Source organism: Ursus maritimus, unplaced genomic scaffold (assembly GCF_017311325.1).
Source record: "Ursus maritimus isolate PB19 unplaced genomic scaffold, ASM1731132v1 scaffold_12, whole genome shotgun sequence".
NCBI lineage: Eukaryota > Metazoa > Chordata > Mammalia > Carnivora > Ursidae > Ursus > Ursus maritimus.
The window spans coordinates 53,844,409-53,869,781 of NW_024423564.1; the positions used below are offsets into that span (position 1 = coordinate 53,844,409).

At 37.1% G+C, this 25,373-nt stretch overlaps 1 protein-coding gene across 2 annotated transcripts in view; it reads right to left on the reverse strand.

Moving 5' to 3' along the window:
- Nucleotides 1-25,373, reverse strand: part of PATJ (PATJ crumbs cell polarity complex component) — a 336,896-nt gene that overhangs the window by 182,837 nt on the left and 128,686 nt on the right. For both annotated transcript variants that reach the window (XM_040627217.1, XM_040627218.1), the window contains exons 23-27: nucleotides 25,295-25,366; nucleotides 23,905-24,082; nucleotides 18,710-18,820; nucleotides 14,649-14,726; nucleotides 3,959-4,058 (exon numbers count right to left, since the gene is read on the reverse strand). In XM_040627217.1, the coding sequence (XP_040483151.1) occupies nucleotides 3,959-4,058; nucleotides 14,649-14,726; nucleotides 18,710-18,820; nucleotides 23,905-24,082; nucleotides 25,295-25,366 (539 nt within the window). The remainder of the gene's footprint in view (nucleotides 1-3,958; nucleotides 4,059-14,648; nucleotides 14,727-18,709; nucleotides 18,821-23,904; nucleotides 24,083-25,294; nucleotides 25,367-25,373) is intronic.

The following is a 25,373-nucleotide window of genomic DNA, read 5'->3' on the forward strand; positions in this document are numbered from 1 at the left end:
CAGGCTTGCAGGGGCGCCTGGGTGGCTCAGTCGTTAAGTGTCTGCCTTTGGCTCAGGGCGTGATAGTGGCATTCTGGGATCGAGCCCCATATCAGGCTCCTACGCTAGGAGCCTGCTTCTTCCTCTCCCACTCCCCCTGCTTGTGTTCCCTCTCTCGCTGGCTGTCTCTCTCTCTGTGTCAAACAAATAAAATCTTAAAAAAAAAAAAAGAAAAAAAGAAATAGACTTGCAAACAGCATTTAAAAAAATGTAACAGAATAGAAAAATAAAGTTTTTATAGGGTTATAAAAGTAATATTTTGTGAAACCTTTGTTTCAATTATTTTTATTTTTTTTAAAAGATTTTATTTATTTATTTATTGGACAGAAAGAGACACAGTAAGAAAGGGAACACCAGCAGAGGGAGTGGGAGAGGGAGAAGCAGGTTTCCCACTGAGCAGGGAGCCCGATGCGAGGCTCGATCCCAGAACCCTGGGATCATGACCTGAGCCAAAGGCAGACACTTAATGGCTGCGCCACCCAGGCGTCCTGGTTTGTTTCAATTATATATGCACTAAGTGTATGTGTACACATCTATACTTGATTGTTAAGTAAAATATAGGTTACTATGGATCACAATAAAAAAAAAATCTGATCTACAGAACTATATAAGCCAGCTCTTTGATTCCTTCTTGTCACTTTGGTATTATCTTGGTCTTTCGTTCCCATTCTACTTAATGTTGACTCCTCCAAAGCATTTATTCTCACACTACATTGTTTTATTTTATTTAGACTATCAATATTTTAACTATCTTACTGTTTATAATCTTTCTCTCCCACTAGAATATAAGCTAATAAGAAGAGCGATCTTATTCCCTGCCATGTTCCCAATACCTAGAACAACGTCTGCCGACCTATAATATCCACTCAACAAACATTCCATGGCACAATGAAGTTTATGACTAAGTAACTTACCAAAACTCACCTAACTTAAATTACTTTTTAAAGATTTTATTCATTTATTCATGAGAGACACAGAGAGAGAGGCAGAGGGAGAAGCAGGCTCCTCATGGAGCAGGGAGCCCAATGTGGGACTCAATCCCAGGAACCCGGGATCACGTCCTGAGCCAAAGGCAAATGCTTAACGGACTGAGCCACCCAGGCACCCCAGATTTTAACTATACTTTAAAAATCCTATGTGTCTCATGACTGTGATCTCTCTAATGCAATCACCACTTCCTGGTGGGCCTAAGGCTTGGATTCCAGCCTTCCACTTCACAATCCTGGACCATGGGAAAGTAGAAAGAAAGAAAGAAAGAAAGAAAGAAAGAAAGAAAGAAAGAAAGAAAGAAAGAAAGAAAGAAAGAAAGGAAGGAAAGAAAGGAAAGAAAGAAAGAGAGAGAGAGAGAGAAAGAGAGAGAAAGAGAGAGAGAAAGAGAGAGAGAGAGAAAGAGAGAGAGAAAGAGAGAAAGAGAGAAAGAAAGAAAGAAAATCATATTTTCACAACTGTAAAAAGAAATTCTTAGTTTTGGGACAATAAGAATCTGATAAAACAGTGAACCAATCCACTCTTGGTTTTGGATGGAGGAGCAGAGTAGTCATTTAATGAGAGTTAAGGAACAAAGGAAAAACCATGGGATCCATTTCACAAAGAAATATGAGAAAGCTAGAGGCCTTAGGCTCACCTACATTTTAACACCCCATACAGTTCAAACTCTTCCGAAGAAAGATGAACAGTGAATTCAATGGGGAGTTAAATGGGAAGGGGAAAGTATGCTGAGAAGGAAAAACTAAGGGAGCAAAATGAATGGGAAGTCACATTCACGGCCTAAATATATTTGCTGGAGAATCTGTGAAATGTTTTAGTTAGAAGATGATTTAGGAATTAGAAGGCTTTTTCTGCAAGCAGTGCAAATCGGTATCTCCCTGAACCCCACTAATGCTATGAATGTGTTTGTGCACAAGTGCGAACACACATGTACATGACTGGAACCTTGGGGAGAGGGCTGCTGTTGTATCTTATGGCCTCTAAGTGATATTCACTAGATAACTCCAAGCACTTTGTACCCACATCTGGCAGGGTAAATGAGATTTAAGTAACGAGATGTATAGATGAGAGCATACGCTCTAGAGTCGGAGAGTCTGGGTTTAAATTACATTTCTACTACTTACTGGCTGTGTAACATTGAACATAATTTCTCTGAGCCTCAGTTTCTTTATTTGATTAATTAGAGACCTCACAGGTTAGTATGTCGGCTGAGTTAATAGTACATAAAGGCCTGCCACATCGACACCAGAGTTTTTACTAAGTATCACAATCCTTATACTGAGCTCTTTAAATCCTCTGCTCCTCAGATTCTAACAATCCTATGAGGAAGCTTATCACAAGACATCCCCTCCCCCTATTACAGATGAGCAAGTGTGAGCCATGAAGGGGTTAATTAATTCGTCCATGAATTCACAACTAAATAGAACTAGGATTAGAACATAGTCTTAGTCACATGCCTAAACCAGATTTCCTAACAACTATGCAAATACGGGCACTCTAGCATCCCAGAAATTATGAATAACCAACAAGCTATCTCCTCTCTGCTGCAGCTGTCCTAATACCTGTATCAGAACAAGGGATTATGTCACACATGCACACACACATATCAGTCACCTCCATCATGTGTAACGCTCCAAAAGAGGTGGAGAACCAAGGCACTATAGCACACTGATCAAATTTTCTTCCCATACCTTTGTATCCTCCCTTCCAGGTTGGTGACCCCAACAAGAAAAAAGGAGCTGTTTTATTTCTTTCAGAACAGATTTACTTAACACGCTTAGTAAAAAGCAGTTGGCTTTCAACAGAGATGTGTTGAATAAATGAAAAAAATGCACCAGAAAAAAGGCTCTGTAAAACCAAAGTGCAAATCAATTTCTTATAAAGCCAACTAAATGATTATAAACACTATCTATTTATATGCAAATTTATATACTTACTACTGTATTTTAAAAAATATGAAGTTATAAAATCAGCATAATAATTATCATTAGTAAGAGCTATAATACTTGTTAAAATTTCACTATACGGCAGGCTAAAGGCTTTATCACCTTATTTTAATCTTCACCACATCCCTCTGAAGGAAGAACCATGATTTTTATAGAAGAGGGCATGCTGAAGGTCATACACTAAAAAGTGTTGCAGCCAGAATTTTAACTCTTTCCATATCCATATCAAACTCTGTTTCTAAATTGTGGAAGGAACAAGATTATTTTTAAAAGAACATATATACACACATTTCACAAACCATAAAATCCACCCATTTAAATATATAATCCTGTGGGTTTTACTATATTCACAAAATGTGCAACCATCACCACAATCTAACTTTAGGGTATTTTCATCCTTCCAAAAGAAACTCCATGTACAATAGCAACTGGATCTAACTACATATACTTTACGTGCATAAAAGAAATGCAAATTCTTTTAAATAAAGCCTCCATTAAATACATGTATGAATGTGTATTTGATAAAGCTAATGCAAAGAAAGTCATGAAAGGAACTCTAAAGGAGAAAGTATGACTTGGGTCTTTTCTAATTTTATATTAGCAACACCACCATCGGTTTGAATAGAGCAAGTAATCAAGAGCTGACGTCCACATCCAACCCAGACTACTGTGGGTCAAACTGGGAGTTAAAGGAATTCTTAGCATTTTTGCATTCACAGTCAAATAGTAAGACTAGGAGGAAATGTAGATCAAATACTGTATAACCCATTGTCTTTGACAGTCACTCTAATATATTGTGTTGAGGAGGGAAGTTTAGGAAAATAAAGTCACAAAAGTTGGGGAGATATAACATTTTCCTTTTCAGCATGATCTGCTTCTACACATTTTCTAAGAACCCACAGCATTGCATTTGATAATTGACAATACTCCCCAAAGCACAATTTAACGAAGTCTGCATTCACTTCAAATAATGAAAAGGAACTCACTGTTGGTAAATGCATATTCTTCTTCATTTTCATCACTGTCATCTGACGGAGCTTTATAAGGAGGTGGGAGTTTCATTGGAGGTGGCGCAGTTCCTTGTCTCTGAAAATGCAAAATTTGAGAGAAGGGTTAATCGCCTTTGCACAATCCTCTTCCTCAAAGACAAACAGGCTAAAAAGATAATCTGGAAATATTTTGACGGTATACAACTTCAGTCACATAACAAGGACTGGAAGACAATTTGTTTTCTTATATTTATGTTATTATGTAATTGACCGTGATGTAAGCACACTGCTACAGAAAACAGGAATTCAAAAGCACAACATTTAAGACTGTTGGACCTACCCAGAAGAATGCATTCCTTTCACCAGTGAGAAAGTCGATTACGTATATTTTATTTACACTGTTACCAACCAAGTAATCCAAATGAAAGACGTTTCAAAATAAATGTAAAAAGTATCCACTGTATTAATTCTACATTTAAAGTTTATTCAATTGTAGAAGGTACAGATTTATTTCTTAAAAAAAATAGTTGAAATGAAATACCAAGGTTTTGTAAGTGAAAAAACATTCATCTGTAATTTATAGTCAACATACATTTTAATGTTTTAAAAAAGAAAGACATCTTTAGGATGAATACTTTTTGTATCTCTGTGTAAGTATTCTTTAAATTTACACACCAAGTGATACAGCATAGAAATATTTGGTTCAAACTTAATTAAAGAGAACAAAACTCAACGATCAGATTACCTTCACAGAATGTAGACATTTTCTTGAGCGCTGGGAAAAATAAAACATGCTAAGTTTACAGAGATCCAAGCTGCTAAAAAGAATAGGAGCTGATATACCCATGCAGTCCACAAATACCAAAATAACTGGATTAAGATTTGTTTTGCTACAGGATTTCAGCAGAGTACATTCAATTATGCTTTATACGACAAAACCACTAATGGCAGGATACACTCCAGTAAATGGACAATGACTGGTCCATTACAGAAAGCAGGCATGTAATAAATTCCTCCAAAGCAGAAAACACTATCTGGGATCCATAAACAAAAACACACACCCAAATTTATTTAAGATAATGTCTAACCAAAGCAGTATTTCATCTATATGTAGAAAATCCAAAAATCAATAAAATGCAGGAATGATGAAGGAAGAGAAGATGCCAAATGCAACATGCCTATTAAGCAACAAAAGAATACAGAAATGTGATCACGCCACGTCTTTATTTTTGGTTGGAAAACCTTAAAAGTGAGTTAAATGAAGAGTAAAGGCAGCAAATGAATTCCTTTCAGTAAACCTTTTCCTCAGAACCAGATCCTTCTAGGTCAAAAACAATACTTGGAACAAGGACAGCCAGCTTTTAACATTAAGAGATATAAATTCTCTCTAATATGTTTTAAAAACATATTTAAGAGGAAACTCTTTACACCACTGACTTATTAAAATTAACTTCTACCAACACTCTCAAAAAGAACATAGGATAAGCATGTCTTGGTCCCTCTGAAGTTTGAACGTGGGTTGCCATATACCCGGGGCATCTCTCTACGGCACACGAGGGAAGGTTGTAGGCAGGACCTGGCTCTCTGTGGCAATGAAGGCTGGAGCAAGGTACACGCAAGGAGGCCAGGTGAATGTGATTTCCATGAGGGCAGAGAAAATAGTGTGGTATCCCTCAGCTCCGAGAACAGAGCCTGGTACAAAGCAGGCCTCCCTTAGCTATCTGCTGAATGAGTAAATAACTGGTTGTCAGTCATGCAGATTAGGTCTTCTAACATATTAATTGCCAGAAAAATGACAATGATGGAAAAGGTTCTTGTCCAATAGCTGTGCATATTAATTTTGTCTGGTAGAGATGCAAATTATTTTAGTCCCGTAGGGAGGATAATTCCAAAAGTTATAGTTCTATTGCCCTGTAAGACATTAACTAGTTTTGTACTAAATTTGAATCTAACTTATGCATTCTTTGTTTTTGTTTGTTTTTTAAAGATTTTATTTATTTATTTGACAGAGAGAGAGAGAGTGCACAAACAGGGGGGGCAGCAGGTGGGGGAGAGGGAGAAGCAGGCTCCCAGCTGAGCAAGGAGCCATAGGCAGGGCTCGATTCCAGGACCCTGCGATCATGACCCGAGCTGAAGGAAGATGCTTAACCAACTGAGCCACCCAGGCATTCCTGCATTCTTTCTTTGAACAATTAATAAATACTTCACTCTCTCCAATTCTCTCTGAACCAAGCGAACCACCTTGCTGGTTCCCTCATTACTGAGTTAAGTAAATAACCATACATTTTGCATAATAGGTCACATTTTTTTCTTAAATTATACTTTGTCAGTTATGAAGGTCCCACTGAGATGTTCAAGTAGACTCACCTCCCAGAACCAGTTAAAGAGTGATGCCCGAAGTATGCAATTCATGAGCTGCTTAAGCCCAGATTCATCATTTCTTGGCACCCACAGTAAATCCCCAGTGGCAATAGAACTTTGTCTTTTTGACTCTCTTTCTCTTACTTCTAACCCTATGATTTTGTGTCTGATACTAAGCCAAGTTTGGTTCTGATCTGCACTCGGGCTGTTATTTCCTATCAGTAGCAGCAATAAATGGAGTTTGGTTTTATGGTCTGACAATTTAGTGGTGTTTGAGGATTATTATATATTGGTTCTACAGGGATCTATTCTCTATAGGGTGAGAGACAATGGCAAAAGTTGTTAGTCTTTGTTTGCCTGTTGTTGTTTTTGGATAGTAACAGGTTTTGAGTCCACTGGAAAGAACAGCTTTCAGACCAAGGGGTTTGTGCATGTCTAGGTCTGCATGTGTCACACGGCTGAAGCTGGAGGACAGGAGCTGAAGGTGCTCTGTGTATCAGAAAGTGAGAAAAGCCCTTACCTCTCACTGCGAGAAATATTTTCCTACCTTCAAAGGGTGCTAACAAATTAGGGGGGAAAAATCTCTTTCTGATCTGTTTGTAGAGACTAATAATCATTACTGAAAATCTAATTTTCCTAGAATTTTCTGGAAAATAGTAAAACTAAACTCACACTACCTTAGATGTGACAGCCTTCTAATTAAACATCAAAATCCCTTTTTATAGAAACCACTAACTCAGAAGCATTTTAATGTAACAATCCGGAATCACAAAATCAAAGCGATTTGGTGATTTAAGTGTAGAAACAGTTACACTTTCTCCCCGATATCCTTGATCTTATTGGAGTATAAAGCAAAAATATGTAAGACTATAAAAACATTGACACCAATGCTGCATGATCCCCACATGTCTACATCCTATGTATGTATAGAGATATATAAAAAAGAATATCACAAATATTTACACATTGCAGAGTACTGTCAGCCAAGTCTAAGACCTAGCACAATGTGGAATATCACGAGAGAACACTGCATTATCTGTTGCTGTTAAGAATAATCAAAGAGCACATCTTGTAACATTCTAAGTGTCACCAGGAGGATCACAAGAAACCATTTTATCTTTGCAAAAACCTTCATGAGGTTCTCCTCAGCCCCAGGCTCTCGCATGTCCGGATTTCTCCCTTGAAATAGAAGCATGTCTTCACATCAACCTTAGGGAGGAGTAATCTACACACAATGAAATGTACTCCGCTTAAGGACTTACTTGGAATAGATACATCTTTATAAGTTTAACATGACTGTATTTTGAGGGACTATTACGTTTGGTGGGAGATGATACTTTCATTTGGGTGGTACGCAAAAAGAAAAGAGAACTAACAGCAGGAGACTACTTCTCTGTGAATGTACGTCTTCCACTTGTGTTAGTCTCCGTGACTCCTTTAAGACAAAGAATATATGAAGTAACCCTGAAGAAAATTTTAGAGGGAAAATACCAAAGAGTTATGAGCATATAGTTAATATTAGTATGTCTATGACTCCTGATGGCCTGTCATTTCACACTCCATGATGAAAAACAGCACAGAAAATAGTGAACCGAGACAAAACAAGAAAAAGACTAGGGATTTATTCAAGACCTCTTTATGGATTTTTTTTTTGGGGGGGGGGATAACTTAGTTTCTTAGTCACACTCTCTCTTTTTTTTTTTTTTAAATGGGAATGATCTCAAGCCAAAATTTAGATTTCTATCCTACACCTCCTAGTAACTGGTTTCAGGTGACTTTTTTTTTTGAAAGATTTATTTATTTATTGGGGGCGGGGGAGTGAGTAAACAGGGGGGAGGGGCAGAGGGAGAGGGAGGGAATCTCAAGCAGACTTGTGGCTGAGCGTGGAGCCCCCTGGGATTATGACCTGAACCGAAATCAAGAGTCGGGTGCTTAACTGACTTGTTTCAGGTGCTTTTTATCCTCTCTTTTTTGATTGTCGGTAATTCTAGAGAACATGTATTGCTTTTATATTAAGGAGGAAGTAATGCATAAAAGGAATTACTTCTAATGATGATCCCTTTTAAAGAGATTTTCAAGGAGATAATATAATTTGTAATCATCTGACCTCCCAACTTTGGGAAGGTCCCCCTGTCTCTGCTCCCGTAGCATCCTGTGCGTGCTTCTATCATCATAATTATACTTCTGTTTATTTCACTACATGTCACATTCATCAGTGCGCCACCTGGAGTAAAGGTGCTTCATCATTCCAGAAGGTAGTATAGTGCTTGGCATGTAAACTGTAACTTCAGAGACGAGACATAGTGAAGTACATCCTGTAACCACTGCGAACAGTTAAGTATATCTTGTAACCACTGAAACATCATCCTGTAACAGAGACACAGATACTGGTATGGCTTCTCTCATTGCAATGTTAACCTGAATGGTTATTCTCTATACCAAAAAATTCAGTTGGACAGACTTTCGTGACTTTTGGTATTACTGAACACTTACTTGTATTTTTAAAATTAGAATGCAAATATCCTTGCTTTGTACTGAGATTCAATTTGGTTTAATGGAACAAGCCAAAGTTGGTAAGAACCACATATTTATCTTTTTTACTTCTGGGATCTTATGTGGAATTATCCTGAATCAACTAAATTACCTTGTTCCCTAAAGTAATTAAATTGGTAACCAGTTTATTCATCTGTGTGTGGTTATTATCTGTGTCCCCACACTGATTCCTTGTCTGCTTCCTTTGTGATGTTATATTCCCAGACTGCTGCACAGTCCTAACTGCCCCACTATATACAGGATTCCAACAGACATTTGATGAAAGCTCAGATCTTTGAATCAAGATATGAACTGACAAAATTCTAGCAACAGAATAGACTAAATATTCTGAGAAATCCATCTTAACCACAAAAAGATGACAGATAAACTTTCGAAAATGTGCTTTTGTAACATGTGCCTGAAGCTAGAAACAACCACAAATCCCAAATCATAAGGTAAAATGGGGCACAGAAAGGTGGCATGTGCCCAGAGGGCATGTTATTGCTGGTGACCCGAAGTCAGAGATGTTTTGTTTTTAGGATCCTTTATTCATTCAACAAGTATATGCTTGTGTCTATGAGGTGCCAGGCAGTGGTTTGGGCAAAGGAGACAGAGTAATTATGAGACAGATGAGCTCCCTGTCTTCATGGAGCTCCTTTTCCAGCCTTTCAGATGCCCCATTTTGTGGATCTACATGTCTTGTCCCCAGATTGCTTTAAGGTAGCAGTCACTGAACTCTCCATTGTTTGCTTTGTCCCACTAGAAGGAAAGTTCCAGGAGGGCAGGGAGTTTTTGTTTGTCTTTAAAAACCTCACTGAGATATACTGACATGAAGAACTACACACATTTTAAAGTGTACAATTTGAATTCATCATCATAATCAGGACGATGGATACAATCATCAATCCCAAAAGTTTCTTCACGCCTCTTTTTAATCCCTTCTCCTTCCTGCCCCTTTCCCTGGTCCCCCATTCTCTTGAACTACTAATCTCCTTTTTGTCAGCAGGTTTTATTTTTCTAGACATCTAATCCCTGTAAATTAGGTCTGTTACCTCCAAAAGGCTGAGAAAGATCTCTGCAGGTAATGACCTCGACCATGTACATAATATTTCTACAAGCCATAACCATGGTCTTCCAGAATCTACATATTATCTGTGTCTACTAAGGATTGCCAAGAACAGCTACAGAATCCTGAACACACAGCATATGCTACTGCTAATCTGATTATAATCTATTGATTAAAATCTGAATTCAAAGAAGGTGGCCAACCAGGTTAAAACACAACCCTATAATGTGGTAAGGAATCTAATATTACTTTTTCTTATCCTTTTAAGAACCCTTCCCCCTAAATCCTCAAGGAGCCTTGACTGATCCCCGTGTACATGTCCACAATTAAAGTTTTCCCAAGTATTTAATTTAGTTACAGTTTTTTTCTTTAATATGGTGAAACCTGCAATGGATGAAGTTTAAAAACAAACAAATCAAACAAACAGACCAAAATCTTGACCACAGAAGACAGTAAGGATATTTCCTGGCCTTGGCCTTAGCTTGAGGTGGAAAAAAAGAAAAAAGGTAATCCTTCAGAATTCCTTACAAGTCCAGACTCTCTCAGGTTGGAGACCTGAATTCATTCTGTGTGTGGCTCAAAAATTTCCAAGCTAAAAACCAGGCAAACACGAAAATAAAGTTGGCACAGGTTCAGTGATATTAGATGAAATAGGTATTAGGGCATTACTAAATAATGCCACATATGAATAAAGATAATTTAAAACTTGTAGACATCTGATAAATTTACTTGAAAAGATGTAAAACAAAAACTGAAAAACTACATGAAAAATAGACTAATTTTACTATCAAAATGGGAGACTGTTAGATTACCATGACCTCCCCTCACCAAAAACACAATTATGCAAAATATCTGAACAACTTAATTAATTTGCTCTAGTGACTCTGTATAAACCTATACCCAGTAACTATCACACTAGCAGGGCCTGGCTGGCTCCATCGGTAGAACATGCGACTCCTGATCTTGGGGTTGTGAGTTCGAGCCCCACGTTGGGTGCAGCGATTACTTAAAAATAAAATCTTTAAAAAGAAAAACTACTATGCTATTCTTTTAAATCACAGATACACATTTATAATAATGGAGAATCTGATAGGCCATACAAAGTCTCAACTAATGTAAAAGAATACTACATAAACCACAATCTCTGATTATAATGGAAATATGTTAGAAAATAATAGGTTTTAAAAACATTCATGTGGAAATTTAAAAATACATTTCTAAATAAATTTGGGTAAAAAGAAATCGTGGGGACTAAAAAAACCAGTACTGAGTAATAGATACTCAACTTAAAATCTTGGGATGTAAAGAGTGACTTAGAAGGAAATATATGGTCTTAAATGATTGTTTTAGGAAAAAATGGCTAAAAATTAATAAACTCTACAACTACCTAAAGGTTACAGTGGCGGGGTGGGGGAGTAGAAGAAGAAAACCAAACAAAGTAAGGTAATATAAAGATGAGAACAAAATTAAGCAGAATAGGGACGCCTGGGTGGCTCAGTTGGTTAAGCGACTGCCTTTGGCTCAGGTCATGATCCTAGGGTCCTGGGACTGAGTCCTGCATCGGGCTCCTTGCTCAGTAGGGAGCCTACTTCTCCCTCTTCCTGCCCTCCCCCCTGCTTCTCTTTCTCTCTCTGACAAATAAATAAATTAAAAAAAAAATTTTTTTTTTAATTAAGCAGAATAAAGACACAAAAGAGATAACACAGTTCAAAAATTAAAACTTCAAACAGAGGAATTATACACTTGAAACTAATGTTATGTCAACTATAATAAAAATTTTTTTGGAGAAATTAAATGAAAATTACCTTCAAGATTAAGGAAAAAAAAATGTAAAAAGGAAACTATATTTACAATGAAAAAGAACTATGGATAGAGCATATATAATTCAAGCTAAGATAACAAGCAACTTTGAGGAGCCTGGGTGGCTCAGTCGATTAAGTGTCTGCCTTTGGGTCAGGTCATGATCCCAGGGTCCCAGGATTGAGCCCTGCATCAGGCTCTCTGCTCAGCGGGGAGCCTGCTTCTCCCTCTCCCTCTGCCTGTCGCTCCCCCTGCTTGTGCTCTCTGTCAAATAAATAAATCTTTTTTTAAGAAAAAAACAAATTTATACTAACAAATGTAAAAAATTAAGTGATATCGATATTCCTAGAAAAGAATCAATAACCATGACTGACTCAAGACAAAATAGAAAATCTGAATAGTTCCATAATTATTAAAGAACTGAATCAGCATTTTAGATTTTTCCCACATAGAAAACACAGGCCCAAAATGGCTTCATAAGCTAGTGTGACCAAAGATTTAAGGAATGAATAATTAGCATTTTACACAAATGCTCAGAGAACTAAAAAAGAGGAAATATACCTACCACTCATTTTAGTAATCTCATATATTCAAAAGCAGACAGAATAGTACATAAATGGGAAATTCCAGGCCAGTTTCATACCTAACCACAGATGCAAAAATCCTTAAGGAAATAATGCCAGCAATGTGCAAAAAAAATCATGATCAAATTAAGTTTAATCTAAGAATTCAAGATTGGTTTGAGATTATGAAATCTATTAATGTAATTTATCACATTAAGGGATTCAAAGAGAAAAAAAATGTATACACACACAATTATTTCAGTGAATGCAGATAATACATCTGATAAAATTCAATGCCAATGCCATTCATGATAAAAATTCTTAGCAAAATAAGAATGAAAGTGGATACTTCCTTAACCTGAAGGATTATCTACAAAAACTTACAGCACACATCATATTCAATGGTGAAATATTAAAAGCAATTTCTTAAATATCAGGAGGAAAAACAACAAAAATGTTAGCTATTATTACTTCTTTATTAAACACAGAGGTTTTAGTAGATAAATAAGAAAAAGATTGGAAAAAAAGGGGAAAGAAAACTGCCTTTATCCAGAGTGATTATTATTACCCATAAAGAAAATCCAGAAATAAAAATCTAAATAGTATTAGAATTTTTTTTTTTTAAAGATTTTATTTATTTATTTGACAGAGATAGAGACAGCCAGTGAGAGAGGGAACACAAGCAGGGGGACTGGGAGAGGAAGAAGCAGGCTCATAGCAGAGGAGCCTGATGTGGGGCTCGATCCCATAACGCTGGGATCACACCCTGAGCCGAAGGCAGACGCTTAACTGCTGTTAAGCCACCCAGGCGCCCCTAAATAGTATTAGAATTTGAGATTCACATTATTAAAATTATGTACATTTATAGAGGACATAAAGACACTAGAAGGCTCTACATATAGTATTTAAAATATTTAGTAAGTTTATCTTTAGGTGGTGGGTTTATGCGTGATTTTATTTGTTTCAGTCTTTCAGTTTTTCCAGTGTTCTGCACTGGATTATTTTATTTTATAAAAGAATAATGGAATAATGTTACAAGATGTCAAATGAGTACGTAAAAAATCAATTCTATGTCTACATACTGGCAACAAACAGAAAATGCAATTTAAATTAAAAGCAATACAAAATGTAAGAGTATCTAGGAATAAACCAAAGATTTACAATACCTTTCCGAAGAACATTACAAAGATTGAAAGAAAATAAGAATTTAATATGTAGAAAGATATATCATGTTAACAGTTAAAAAGGTTAGATATCATGAAGATATACTTCTTTACAAATTAATCCACAGATATGACACAATTCCCATCAAAATTCTCCAAGAGATTTTTTTTGTAGAATTTGACAAGCTAGTCCTAAAATTCATAGGGAAAAGGAAAAGGATACAAATAGGTAAGGCACCCCTAAAGAAGAAGAAATATGTAAAGGAAATTGCTCTACTAGAAACAAGGTTTATTATTAGGCTTTGATAATTGAGCTAGTGCAGGGGCGCCTGGGTGGCACAGCGGTTAAGCGTCTGCCTCCGGCTCAGGGCGTGATCCCGGCGTTCTGGGATCGAGCCCCATATCAGGCTCCTCCGCTATGAGCCTGCTTCTTCCTCTCCCACTCCCCCTGCTTGTGTTCCCTCTCTCGCTGGCTGTCTCTCTCACTGTCAAATAAATAAATAAAATCTTAAAAAAAAAAAAATAATTGAGCTAGTGCAGCATTTGTGCTGGAATAGACATGGGGAACAAAGAGAAAGCTCAGAAGCAGACCCCCCCATAACCTGAGCTAGGACTGAGCATTACAAGTCAGTAGGTAAAAGAGGGCCTATATTAAAACAGTAGGATAGTTATCTTTATGGGGAGAAAAATAAAAATTCATCCCTACCTATTATCATATCCCAAAATAAATTTTAGATCAACTTCACTACTAGAATAGAGGTGGGAGAACAGGAATGGATGACTAACTTTGATTGATGGTAAGGAATGTTTTCTCAGTAAAGATGACCTCTGAGCTCCTCCTTGGAAGATAAAAGGAGGAGCAATGTGGGAAATGGATTTCCAGGCTGAGAGAACAGCAAGATCAAAGTCCCATAAATTCCCAAGAGTAGGAGGCATTTTCTGGGAATGGACAACCAGCCCAACTGAACAGGAAAGACAGACAAAGATGACGAGGGATGATTGGTGCTTTATCACATTTTGGCACCTATGTTTCACTAAGTTTCTGGCCTTCAGTCTGGCCAGAACCAGTTATATTCACAGGAAGGAGACATTATAACACAGTCCTTCTAGCCTGATACTAGTCAAAACACCATTCTTACTAACTGCAGCTCAGATAGGCAAAAAGACTCAAACGTTTTTTAAAGGCTTAAGAGGTTCATTACCTTTTCCTTTTTTTCTTCAGTGTTTTGGTCCTGGTTATTAGCAATTTTGTTAGCCTTGTTATGCACCGTAGGAATGACCTATGACCACAAAAAAAAAAAAAGAAGGAATAAAACATTTAATGTCACAATCATTACATTTCTTAAAATTTTAAACAGTTAAAATCTTAAGTTTCTGACTTCATCTAAAAAGTAAAGACATGAAAAGTAGAATTCAAGGCAAACAATACAATTTCAAAAATATCACAAGCTAGATTATCGAAAATATTGTGTGCGTACCATCAAAGAACAATAAACTCACGATACGTGTAGATCCAGAAAGTGAAAATGAAGATGACGAAAAAGAAAGTCATAATACTGATTGTCATCCAAACATCTTATTTTGCAAACAGTTTGAGGGGTGACCTACACGAACCCCTCCCTAGAACACAGGATGCATCATTTATTTGATAGACTTACGTTATTCACCATTGTATCCCAATTCAAGTATGTTATCTAGCACACTGTATACACTCAATAAATATTTCACTATTACTGTTAGCATGAAGATAAATTAAAATCTATTTACATCCCTGGATAAAAGCTCAATGAGAGCTGGAATTAATGATTTATCACTATCTATAGTGCTCCAAAAGAACCTATTACATAGTTGCACTCAATAAATGTTTATACATGAACAAAATAGTTCCATTTCATAGAAATACTTTTAATTCTCAATGGTGCCAACAGCATAGATTACTTTTTGACTCATTTCTTTTTACAAAATAATCTATGAAACATCTTGGGAAAATATAAAATTTTTAGTGATTTTTTTTTAAAAAGGTCCTCAAATAGCTAACACAAATAATCTTGGCATAGAATCTGATGACAGACATGAAGGTTGTAGGAAAAAAACAAATCTCCTTTCCCAGAAATGTAAAGAAACTGCCTGCCTAGGGATAATTTAAAAAACAAAACAGAGCAAAAAACACCTCTCTCTAAATGCAACTTAAGATTAAATTTTCTTCACCTTTAATATAGACTCTAAAGAAATAAACTAATTTTGGGATAAATGACAAAGTCTCAGAAATGTTTCCTTTAAATAAAAGACAACAGAGGCGCCTGGCTGGCTCAGTTTGTAAAGCATGCGACTCTTCATCTCAGGGTCATGAGTTCAAGCCCCACATTGGGCATGGAGCCTACTTAAAGACAGAGAGAGAGAGAGAGAAAGAGAGAGAGAAGGAAAATAGTAATGACACATCAACATATATTTAATGTTTTGTATGTGAACAGACACTGTTAGTGCTCAGTATTTATTCCTCTATTTAATACAAACAATCCAAGTCCATGTCCAAGGTCATTAAACTCTGAGACTTTCTGCAAAACCCCAAAAGAAGTAATTTTCTAACACTGGGACCATCAAAGGCTCAAGTTCAAAACCTGGTAGGTCTATAGGCATATATTTCTTGTCCTGAAGAATCTTAAAGTACTTTGCCTCCCTGACAAGTCAGAATACCTGTCCACACTGGACCTACTTTCTCCTATGGGAAAAACCAGCTGAAGCCGAACAGCAGAAGCTCTGGGATGGGACACAACGTCAGCTGTCACTCATAAGTTTACACTGTTTTTTGAATAGCACAGAAATATATCTCTGTAAATGTATCAGCCAAATTTGGAAGACCAAAGGCTCAGCAAGAAGACTGCATCTTTAATAAAAGTAAAAGACAGCATATTTCTTGTGAAAGTAAAAACTGTATTTTTGTATGTTTAATATGCAAATGTACACATAAAAAGGTTTAAAAAGGTGCCATTATGAAATCATGGTATTAGGGAATGGAATACAGGAGAATAGAAAGCAACATAGCAAAATAAATTTAAGGAACTGAAGGGATGATCCCAATTTCAAACGGGTTTGTTTTGGCATGTGAAAAAATAATATGTGAAATGTAGTTAAGTTATTAAGTGGGGAAAAAAAATACCCTGGTATAAAAACTTTCTATAGAGGAGTGCAGTGTAAATCATCGGTTCTGCTCTCAAATAAGCATTTGCCAAATAAATCTAAGTGGATACACACATTTCTTTCTAGCATGCTGAAAATACTATCGAGGAATTCAGGAGAAAAAGCTTAAAAAGGTAATGTATTGGTGATATTCCGAAATCATCTGTTAAAATCGCAAATATAAAAAAGTAAAGTATAATACAAAGAATAAAAAAAAAGTACAAATATAAACACCGGTGCTCAATTTATGATGTTGATAACAATCTCCACGTGGCCAGGGCACTTTAGACATAGGGCTCCTGATGGTCCTAATGTTAGAAAATTACTTCTTTGGGGGTTTTGCAGAAAGTCTCAAAGTTTAATGTAAAGTGGTCAAAAATGACTAAGCATTTGGCTATATTTTCTATGCCTGTGATGACCAACACTACTTGCAACAATAAACAAGCCAAAGAGCACGCCATTTTGCAAAGTTATGAAACTTGATTTCTTTCAACGCCTCATTAAGCAGGAATCACTTTGTGTTAAAATATGGAACAAATCATGGACGTAGAAATTGACTCCATCACCTGAATGTGTTCCCTCACCTAGAACCAGAGAAAGTTGAATGCTTGATGAACCCAATGCACAATGTGGCGGTCTCTGGTGCTGTATGGGGAGCAAGGACTTGAACATGGCATGATGCTAAAAAGATTCTTTTTGTGAGCAGTGAGAGAAATTGCAATGTTTGTGTCATCTAAGTGAAAATTTCCACCTCAGCTCACCAGCAAAGGCTGGATTAAATGCTTGCTTGGCCTTTTTGGTTGACTTGATAACCTACTTCTTTGCTTTGAATATTTTTTGGCAGGGCAGTCACAAGTGGCCACACAAAGGTTTCAAGTGATTGGCTCATTCTCGTTTGAAACTGTTTCTTTGGAAGTACCATTTGGCAAGGAATAATCTGGCCAATTTTCCTATGGAACTCAGTTTCCAGAAATAAAAGTGACAGCCTCAATTACCTTCTCAATATTGTAAGAGCTAAAAGGTGGATTCCAAAAACCTGGGTTCCAGAAAAGAATTAAAAAGTGGATTCCCCCCAAATTTCAAATTGTATGAAAATGAGAAGACATCATTCAGTTCCCCATTCTCAGTGAGTCCTCACGGTATAAACACAGCACTAAGACTGGGAGGGGTCATACTGCAACGCAGCAATCCCAGCAGAGCTGCCCCAAGAGGGGTGAGTGTGCAGCTCCCTGTGTGCAGGCAGGTTACAAGCATGTCAAAATGTATTGATGTCCCAGCCCTCAGGGCAGCCAAACATCTGTTTGCCCAGGTTGCCATACAAATATTATTTTCTGTATGCCTCGACATACAAAAGGTTGAAAAGCACCACATCACTTATTGAAAAGCATTTTTTAAAAATATGCAGTTTTTCTACTGTTCAGAAGTGCCTATGTTTTGAACAGCTGTCTTCCACTATAAAAAAGAAAAATAAACATTTCTTCCAGTCACAGGGCTTAGGGGTGATATTTCTGCTGCATATTGCAAAATAAAATACATATCCTGCCACTGACATCTATGTATCAGAGTTCTAATTCCATACTGAAGGAGTAATGTATTTCAGATAAAAGTGTTACAATTAAATACTGCTAGTTTTGAATTTGGGATGTCCAACAGAACATACAACAATGCACCATGTTTGCATTTTTACACTCTTTAATAACTACACAGAGCATGGAGGTACCTCGAGAACATTTTCATATCTGACCCCCCTTATGTTCAAAGTATTTTATAAACAAAGTAACTTGTCTCTAAGTTAACAAAGCTGGTCAACAGGGAATTAAGGAATGGAAAGCAGGTCTGTCTGACTCCATAGCCTGTGACTTACACCAAGGCAGACTGGAATGACTCAAAGTTGACCAAAAGACCAAAACCAAAGAAAAAAAGAGAAAGTGAAGTTAATAGTTAATTTTTATGAAGTGATGCTTTTTCTAGGTAATAGCAGGATCAAAATGAAAACGTATGGGAAAACAACATGGAGGCAAAAGCTGGGTCCATAGATATACAGAGGATATTTTTAAATTTTTTGAAAATATCAACTAAAGCTTACTCTTGGAGTGGATGACAAGCTCTGAACCACGAACACCACAGGATTGCCCGCATTCTTAATGGCCTCAACTGCTTCTCTGTGTGAGGCGTTCTGCAAATCTACTCCAGACACCTAAAACACAGAAGTAATTTTATTTCAATTAGAAAGGCTGTAGAGTTCACATGTATTATCCAGTTATGAGAACAGCCAGAGTCTAATGAATTAGACCAAAGCCAAAAAAAGAAAAAAAAAAAAAGATTTGCCCATAAAAAGCTTGCTTAAGAACATCTTTAAGGAAAATAACAGTCCACCTTCAAGAAAAGCAAATAAGACGAGTATCTTAATAACAATAGCCCTGGTTAAATACAATTACCCAAAAGAGGTAGCTTGGCCAATGCCAGAAGCTTAGGCTTCTGAGCGGTGATGCCACCTTTGCCACTAAACATAGCATATAATCCTGAGTGGGGACAGGGGAGGGCAGTCTGGACTCTTCTCTCAAATGGGAAAGTACAATATTTTAAGCAAATTGTCCATTATTTTAATTGAGTAGTTGAACATTTCTCAAATTGTGTTTAAAAAAGCACTATGAAAATATCCATAGGTTCTTTTTACTAAAAGTGTTCTCTGTTCAGTAAATTGGGAAAAGTATAAGCAGCTCCTCGTCCTACAAATTTCAGAGAACCTAACTTGCAAACATGTCCATAATCTCCAAGAGCATTTTGTATTTACCATATTTAACAGAACCAATTTTTCAAACCAATAATGTAACAAAGCCCTGGTAAATGTTGGGGTGGCTTATGGTCAGTGGATAGTGACAATTTGTGAATACTTCTTTGCCATAAGGAGACCAAAGAAATAGGAGGGTACACGGATAGGGCTGTGGCATCAAGGTTGGCATTCGTGTTTAAGATGGGAGGTATTACAGTCATCAAGGTGTGAAGGAGAGGGAAAATGTATGCTAGAGAGAGAAGTGACACCTGTAGAAGTAAATCTTTATACAGTGAAGAGGGAATGACTTCCGCAGCACAAGTTAGGGAGATTGGCTTTAGTCAGAAGCACAAATAGTTCATATGTTGTTACAGATACAGTTAGAAAAACGATTTGGCATGCAGTGAGAGCAAGGGGAAGCTCCTTTTTGACTGCTTCTGTTTTCTCCATGAAACAAGAAACAAGGACCATACACTGAGATTAAGATGGGGAAGGCAGTTTAGGAGGTGTGAAGGAGTCACCTCTGGAAGCAGGAGAGTGAAGCAACTAGGGAAATATTACAGGATTGCAAGGCAGAACTAAAGGCTCACTTGAGAAGGAGCTCATGAATTTAAAATGAGACCAGACAGCCTAGCTGGTTATTTTCTCCAGCCATGCTAGGGACTTGAAATAAGCAAAGAGTTGCACTTAACTAGGATGTGGTTTCCCCGGACAAGCTCAGTAAAGGCACAGAGGATCCAAGGAACTGGAAGTGATGAGGACGATTAATCACCGAGTCACTGCACAGTGAGGAGAAAACCAAACACATTTGAAGCTGAGGGACACAGAGGTAAGGGCCTGAAGGTAGGAGACAGCAGCCCGGTGTGGGAGAGGGGTTTAAAAGCAGGTGTGTGTAAAGCACAGTGCAAGGGGGAGTGCAGAGAGGCGAGTCAGGGAGGCAGCTGAAGCCACACGACCACGCAGAGGCCGTGGCAAGAACTCTGGCCTTTTATTCTAACAGACATCCACTGGAAGGTTTTCATGCTCTGCAAAACCCCTTTACCCGTATGAACTTAGGAAGGATATGAATGATAGTAATGAATAGTAAATGAATATAGGGGAAAAAAAATTTAACTGAAGCTTAAAATCTATCACAACAGTTTGGTGAAGCTTCTTATGAATAACCTAATCCCCTAAACATTCAACAGTAAGAGAAGGAGAAGCTATAGAACCATTTCATCTTCCAGTAATCATCAGCTTTTGTTTCCCCAACACACAGTTCCATAGGGTTAAGTGGGAATCACTGAAGCTGGGAAGTTAGGGGGAAAAATGGAGTTCTGTTATATTATCACAGAAATATAATCTTTAAGTTTTTCTCGGCTTTAAATGTATAACCCAGAAGTGTGTCCATTCACACAGGTAAGACCCATTTCTCAAAACTAAATTAAATTCTAACTTCCCAGGTCAACCAATTCTTCTTTATACAGACCCAGCTCCTTTATGGAATTGTCTCAAGGCAGAAAGAAATGATTATTAAGCTTTACTTAAAAACAAATGAATAATGCTTTTCACAGGAAAAAAAGTAAACAAATGACTCAGTATGCTTGATAAAATAAAATATTAAAGTGTTAACATTGCAAATCTGCTGTGAGTTTAAAGAAATTATTAAATCTGGGACAAAACAGTGGGTTCTTATTAGTATATAAAAGTGATGGATAAGTGAGAGAATACTTTGTATTCAACTCACAGCAGAGAAAGATGAGGGAAAAAACACAATTTAAAAAGATAAAACAATGAACAATGCAACTAGAAAACAGGCAAAAGACATGCACAAACATTTCACTAAGGAGCACATGTACAGATGGCATGAAATGTTCTTTCTCATCAGCCATTAGGGAAACTCAAAACGAGATATCACTATCTCCCTATGAGAACGTCCAAAATGAAAAAAAGTGATAACACCAAATGTTGGTGAGAATGTGGAGAAACCGGATTACTCATATATTGCTGGTGGGAATGTAAAATAGTACAGACACTCTGGAAAATAGTTCCTTTCAAAACTAAAAATGGACTTACCATACAACCAGCAATTGCATTCTTGGGCATTTACTTCAGACAAATGAAGACTTACTTTCACTTAGGAACTTGTATACAAATGTTTATAGAAGTTTTATTCATAATAGCCAAGAACTGGAAACTACCCAGGTGTCACCTTCCAACGGGTGAATGGTTAAACTGTGGTGCCTCCTCCACACCATGGAATAGTGTTCAATCACAATAAAAGGGAATGAACTATTATTGATGGACACACAAATTAAATGAACTTCGGTGAATTTGTGCTGAGTGAAAAAAGCCAATCTCAAAAAGATGCAGAATACATAATTCCATTTATGTGACAACTGTGAAACAACTAATTGCAGGCATGTAGAAACAGAGTAGTGATTGCCAGAGGCTGGGTATGGGGGGATGTGGCAGGGCAAGGGGCATGGCGGTAGAGAGTAGCACAGGGGAGTCTTGAGGCGATATTGCTGAGTTTCTTTGATTGCCGGGTGGTTATGCAAGGCTACACATGTGAAGAAACTGTGTAGAGCTATAAAAACACACACAGTTCTACGTCAGTGCACGTATAACTGGTGTTGTGCCGATATCAGCATTTCGGTTTTGCTCTTGCACTACAGCTGGGTCACCCGTTAACGCTGGGGGAGGCTGAGGGAAGAGTACCTGGGACTTGCTTATACATTTCTTTACAATTTCCTATGACTGTTTCAAAACAGAAAGTTAAGAGGAAGAAAAAAGACCAAACAAAACACAAAATATACATTTAAAAATTAAGTTCAAATATATCAGTAATGAAAAAAAAGAATCAGTGTCACTTATTTCGTAGATGAAGTTTACCGAGGTAGATTTAAAAAAGCAAAATCCAGTTATAGGCTGCTTACAAAACATATAACTAAAACAAAATCACAAGGGTGAAAATGAAGGAATGAAAAAAACAATGTGCCATGCAAATACTAAATAAAGGAAACCGCACCTGCCCAGAAGCCAGAGATATCCTTTTAAAATATGTATGCATTTGTAATTCTCTAATGGACTCTCGCTACGTTCAGGGACGACAAACTCCCAAGCTTTCTGTGATGTGGCTTCACACGATCTCTCCGACTTTCCTCTTCAGTCTCTTGCTCACTCTACCTACATTAGCAATGCTGGACTTCTCTCTGTTCCTTCAACATAGCCGGGCAAACTCCTACCTCAGAGCTTAAGCATTTTGGTTCTTTCTGCCTGGAGACTTCTTCTCCTGTACATCCCCATGGCTCACTTTCTCATTCCTATATTTGTCCCAACATCACCTTCCATAACCATCTATCAGTTGCAATCACTACCTCCACCACCCTTTGTTCCTTATCTTTCTACTCTTTACTACAATCCCACACTCTACAAATTACTTATTATCTACCTTCCCCACTACTGTGTAAATGCCCTAAGAGTAGGAATTTTGCTCATTTTCTTCATTGCCATATCCTCAGTGTGTTTGAAATCTTCTTTTAATTTCAAAAACACAAATATAACCTAATATTTGTATATATAGAGCAGTTTTACACAGTTCTTGGCTTTTATCCTCACAATGATGTTACAGGTTTTAAATTCTCATTTCCATTTCATTTTGAAACTGAGAATGAGGTGGGTTTAATATGATGTCCAAGAACAGGTACAAAATAAACAGGACAATCAAGACTTCAGCCCATGACCTCCAGGGCTCTTTTCATTCTGTCAGAACTAAAGCACCACAGCTGAAGTTCAGCATCATAAAGCATGTATCAAGAACATACAGATTCTGGGATTAAAGATACTTAATATGATGTCATCCAATTAACCCAGTGCAAAGAAATGCATGAGATTTAGACCTCAGGACATTCTCAGTGCCTTGATGTGCCCTAAACTCTGCAAAGCCTATCACATGTGAACAATGGAGTCACCCATTCCTCCAATGGAGTCTGGGAGGATAAGCATGGCTATCCCACTGACACATATTTATAAAATGTAGAGCTTGTTCTGGAGAATACGGTCAATAATATTATAATAATGTTGTACGGCAACAGATGCTAGCCACACTTGTGGTGTGGTACAGAAGTGTCGAATCACTATGTTGTACACCTAGCACACCTGCAAGGTCACGTAACACTGCATGTCAACTATACTTCAATTTAAAAGATGATGATTAGAAAGTTTTTAAATGATGACAAAAATTTAGAGTTTGTTAACGACTGTGGGAAAAACACAATGCTCACCCAGCTGTCTCATGCTGTTAAATTGTGAAATTGTTTTTTATTAAGCTGATCCTTTGGATATGCTACATGCTACCACCCCAACTTGGGAATCTCATGAAATTATGCAAACAACATACAGACTAGGGCACTGAAAGAAAATACACCAATTGGACCCACATATACCCCAACAAATGGAAGGACTTCTGGCTTAATTACTGTCTTTAAGGAGGTTTCAAACAAACATGGAATTTTAACATCACTTACCTCAAGTATTTTATCTCCTGTTTTAAGGGCATTTGTTTTTCCTGCCGGACTGTCTTCTAAAACTTGTTTGATAAATATACCTTTAAGTTCCTCTCCATTCTTCAGGCGTTTTATAACAGTTTGTCCACCAACAATACTAATACCAAGAGACACATTGGGTTCTCTAAATATCTCAACACTATAAAAAGAAAACAAATTCACTTATGAGCAAGTTAATATAATTTGTTGGACTGTCATTGCAAGTGGTCGATTTGGACCATATCCTTGTGACTCATATTTTATATGAATATATTTTTTACAAATGTTATCGAAATTGTACTCAGTTTCAAAATTATAGGACATATCAATCATTCACGGCACATGCGAAAGCTTGAATTTGGAAAAAAGATTTCTAAAACAATAAGTACACCTCTTAATATTCAGAGATTTTGTTAGGCCTTAATGTTCGCATCTCCGACCACAATATATCTTCTATAATTAGTTCTTTTAATCCACATCCATAACAGCAAAGAATGGATGAAGGAAATAACAAATGGGTGAAAAAAAGAATCAAGAAAGTTGCATGCATCATTTTGGCAAAAAGCACAGACTTTCACGATAAAATAAATTTGCCACTAAAAGGCTTGTTGCCTAAACTGCCTTTTCCAGTCACGAGGTCTAACCTGTGCTTAAGTAGAGGAAGATTTTGCTCTTAAAGCTGGCTGGCTCTCTTTTCTTCCTACCCCCACATCACTTTTTAAAATAAAGTATGGAATAAAACTTGCCCTTCGAATGGTTATGAATTTTACTCAAACTGCACAGATGTGGCCAATGATTAACTGAAATTAAAAAGGAGTTCAGAAAACAGCTCCCAAGAGTCTTTAAGACAAAACTCGGAAGTGCAAGAAGAAAACACCATGTGGAATTAATAATGAATGCAGAACAGAAAGAGCAGCTAAAGGAAGACTTTTAGGTTCTGTTAGCTCAAACGAGGCACAAATTTGGACGAACACAAGAGAAGGAGGTTAGAGATAAATGAATACATGCTAGAAGCCTCAACTACTGTTGCTGTATATTAAAAAAAAAAAAGAACGAAATCTTATTGCATTCAAGGCAGTGATGCAATTATAAAGTATACTTAGTCCATTGGTTACTATCATACATGGACATTTGTAAATTGCTTTTCCTGAAAAAGTGTGATAAAAACTTTCTATTTAATGTTGATTATAGTCATTTTGCCTGGCTAAAAGTCCCTAGATAAGACAAAAATGAAACTAAAATTTAGGCCAGCCTACATGTGAATGACGGCAATTTCTCAATCAGTACATGCTCAAATGACACTACAGAATTAAGGAGCAACTATTCGATTGTGTTCTCCTACTGAGAAAGCCAATAATGTCAATCAACATACATTCTTGGTGGACCCCAGTGGCTGAAGTTTGGAGTTTCTTCTCCTTCACCTTCTTCTCTCTCAGGTAACTCACTGAGGG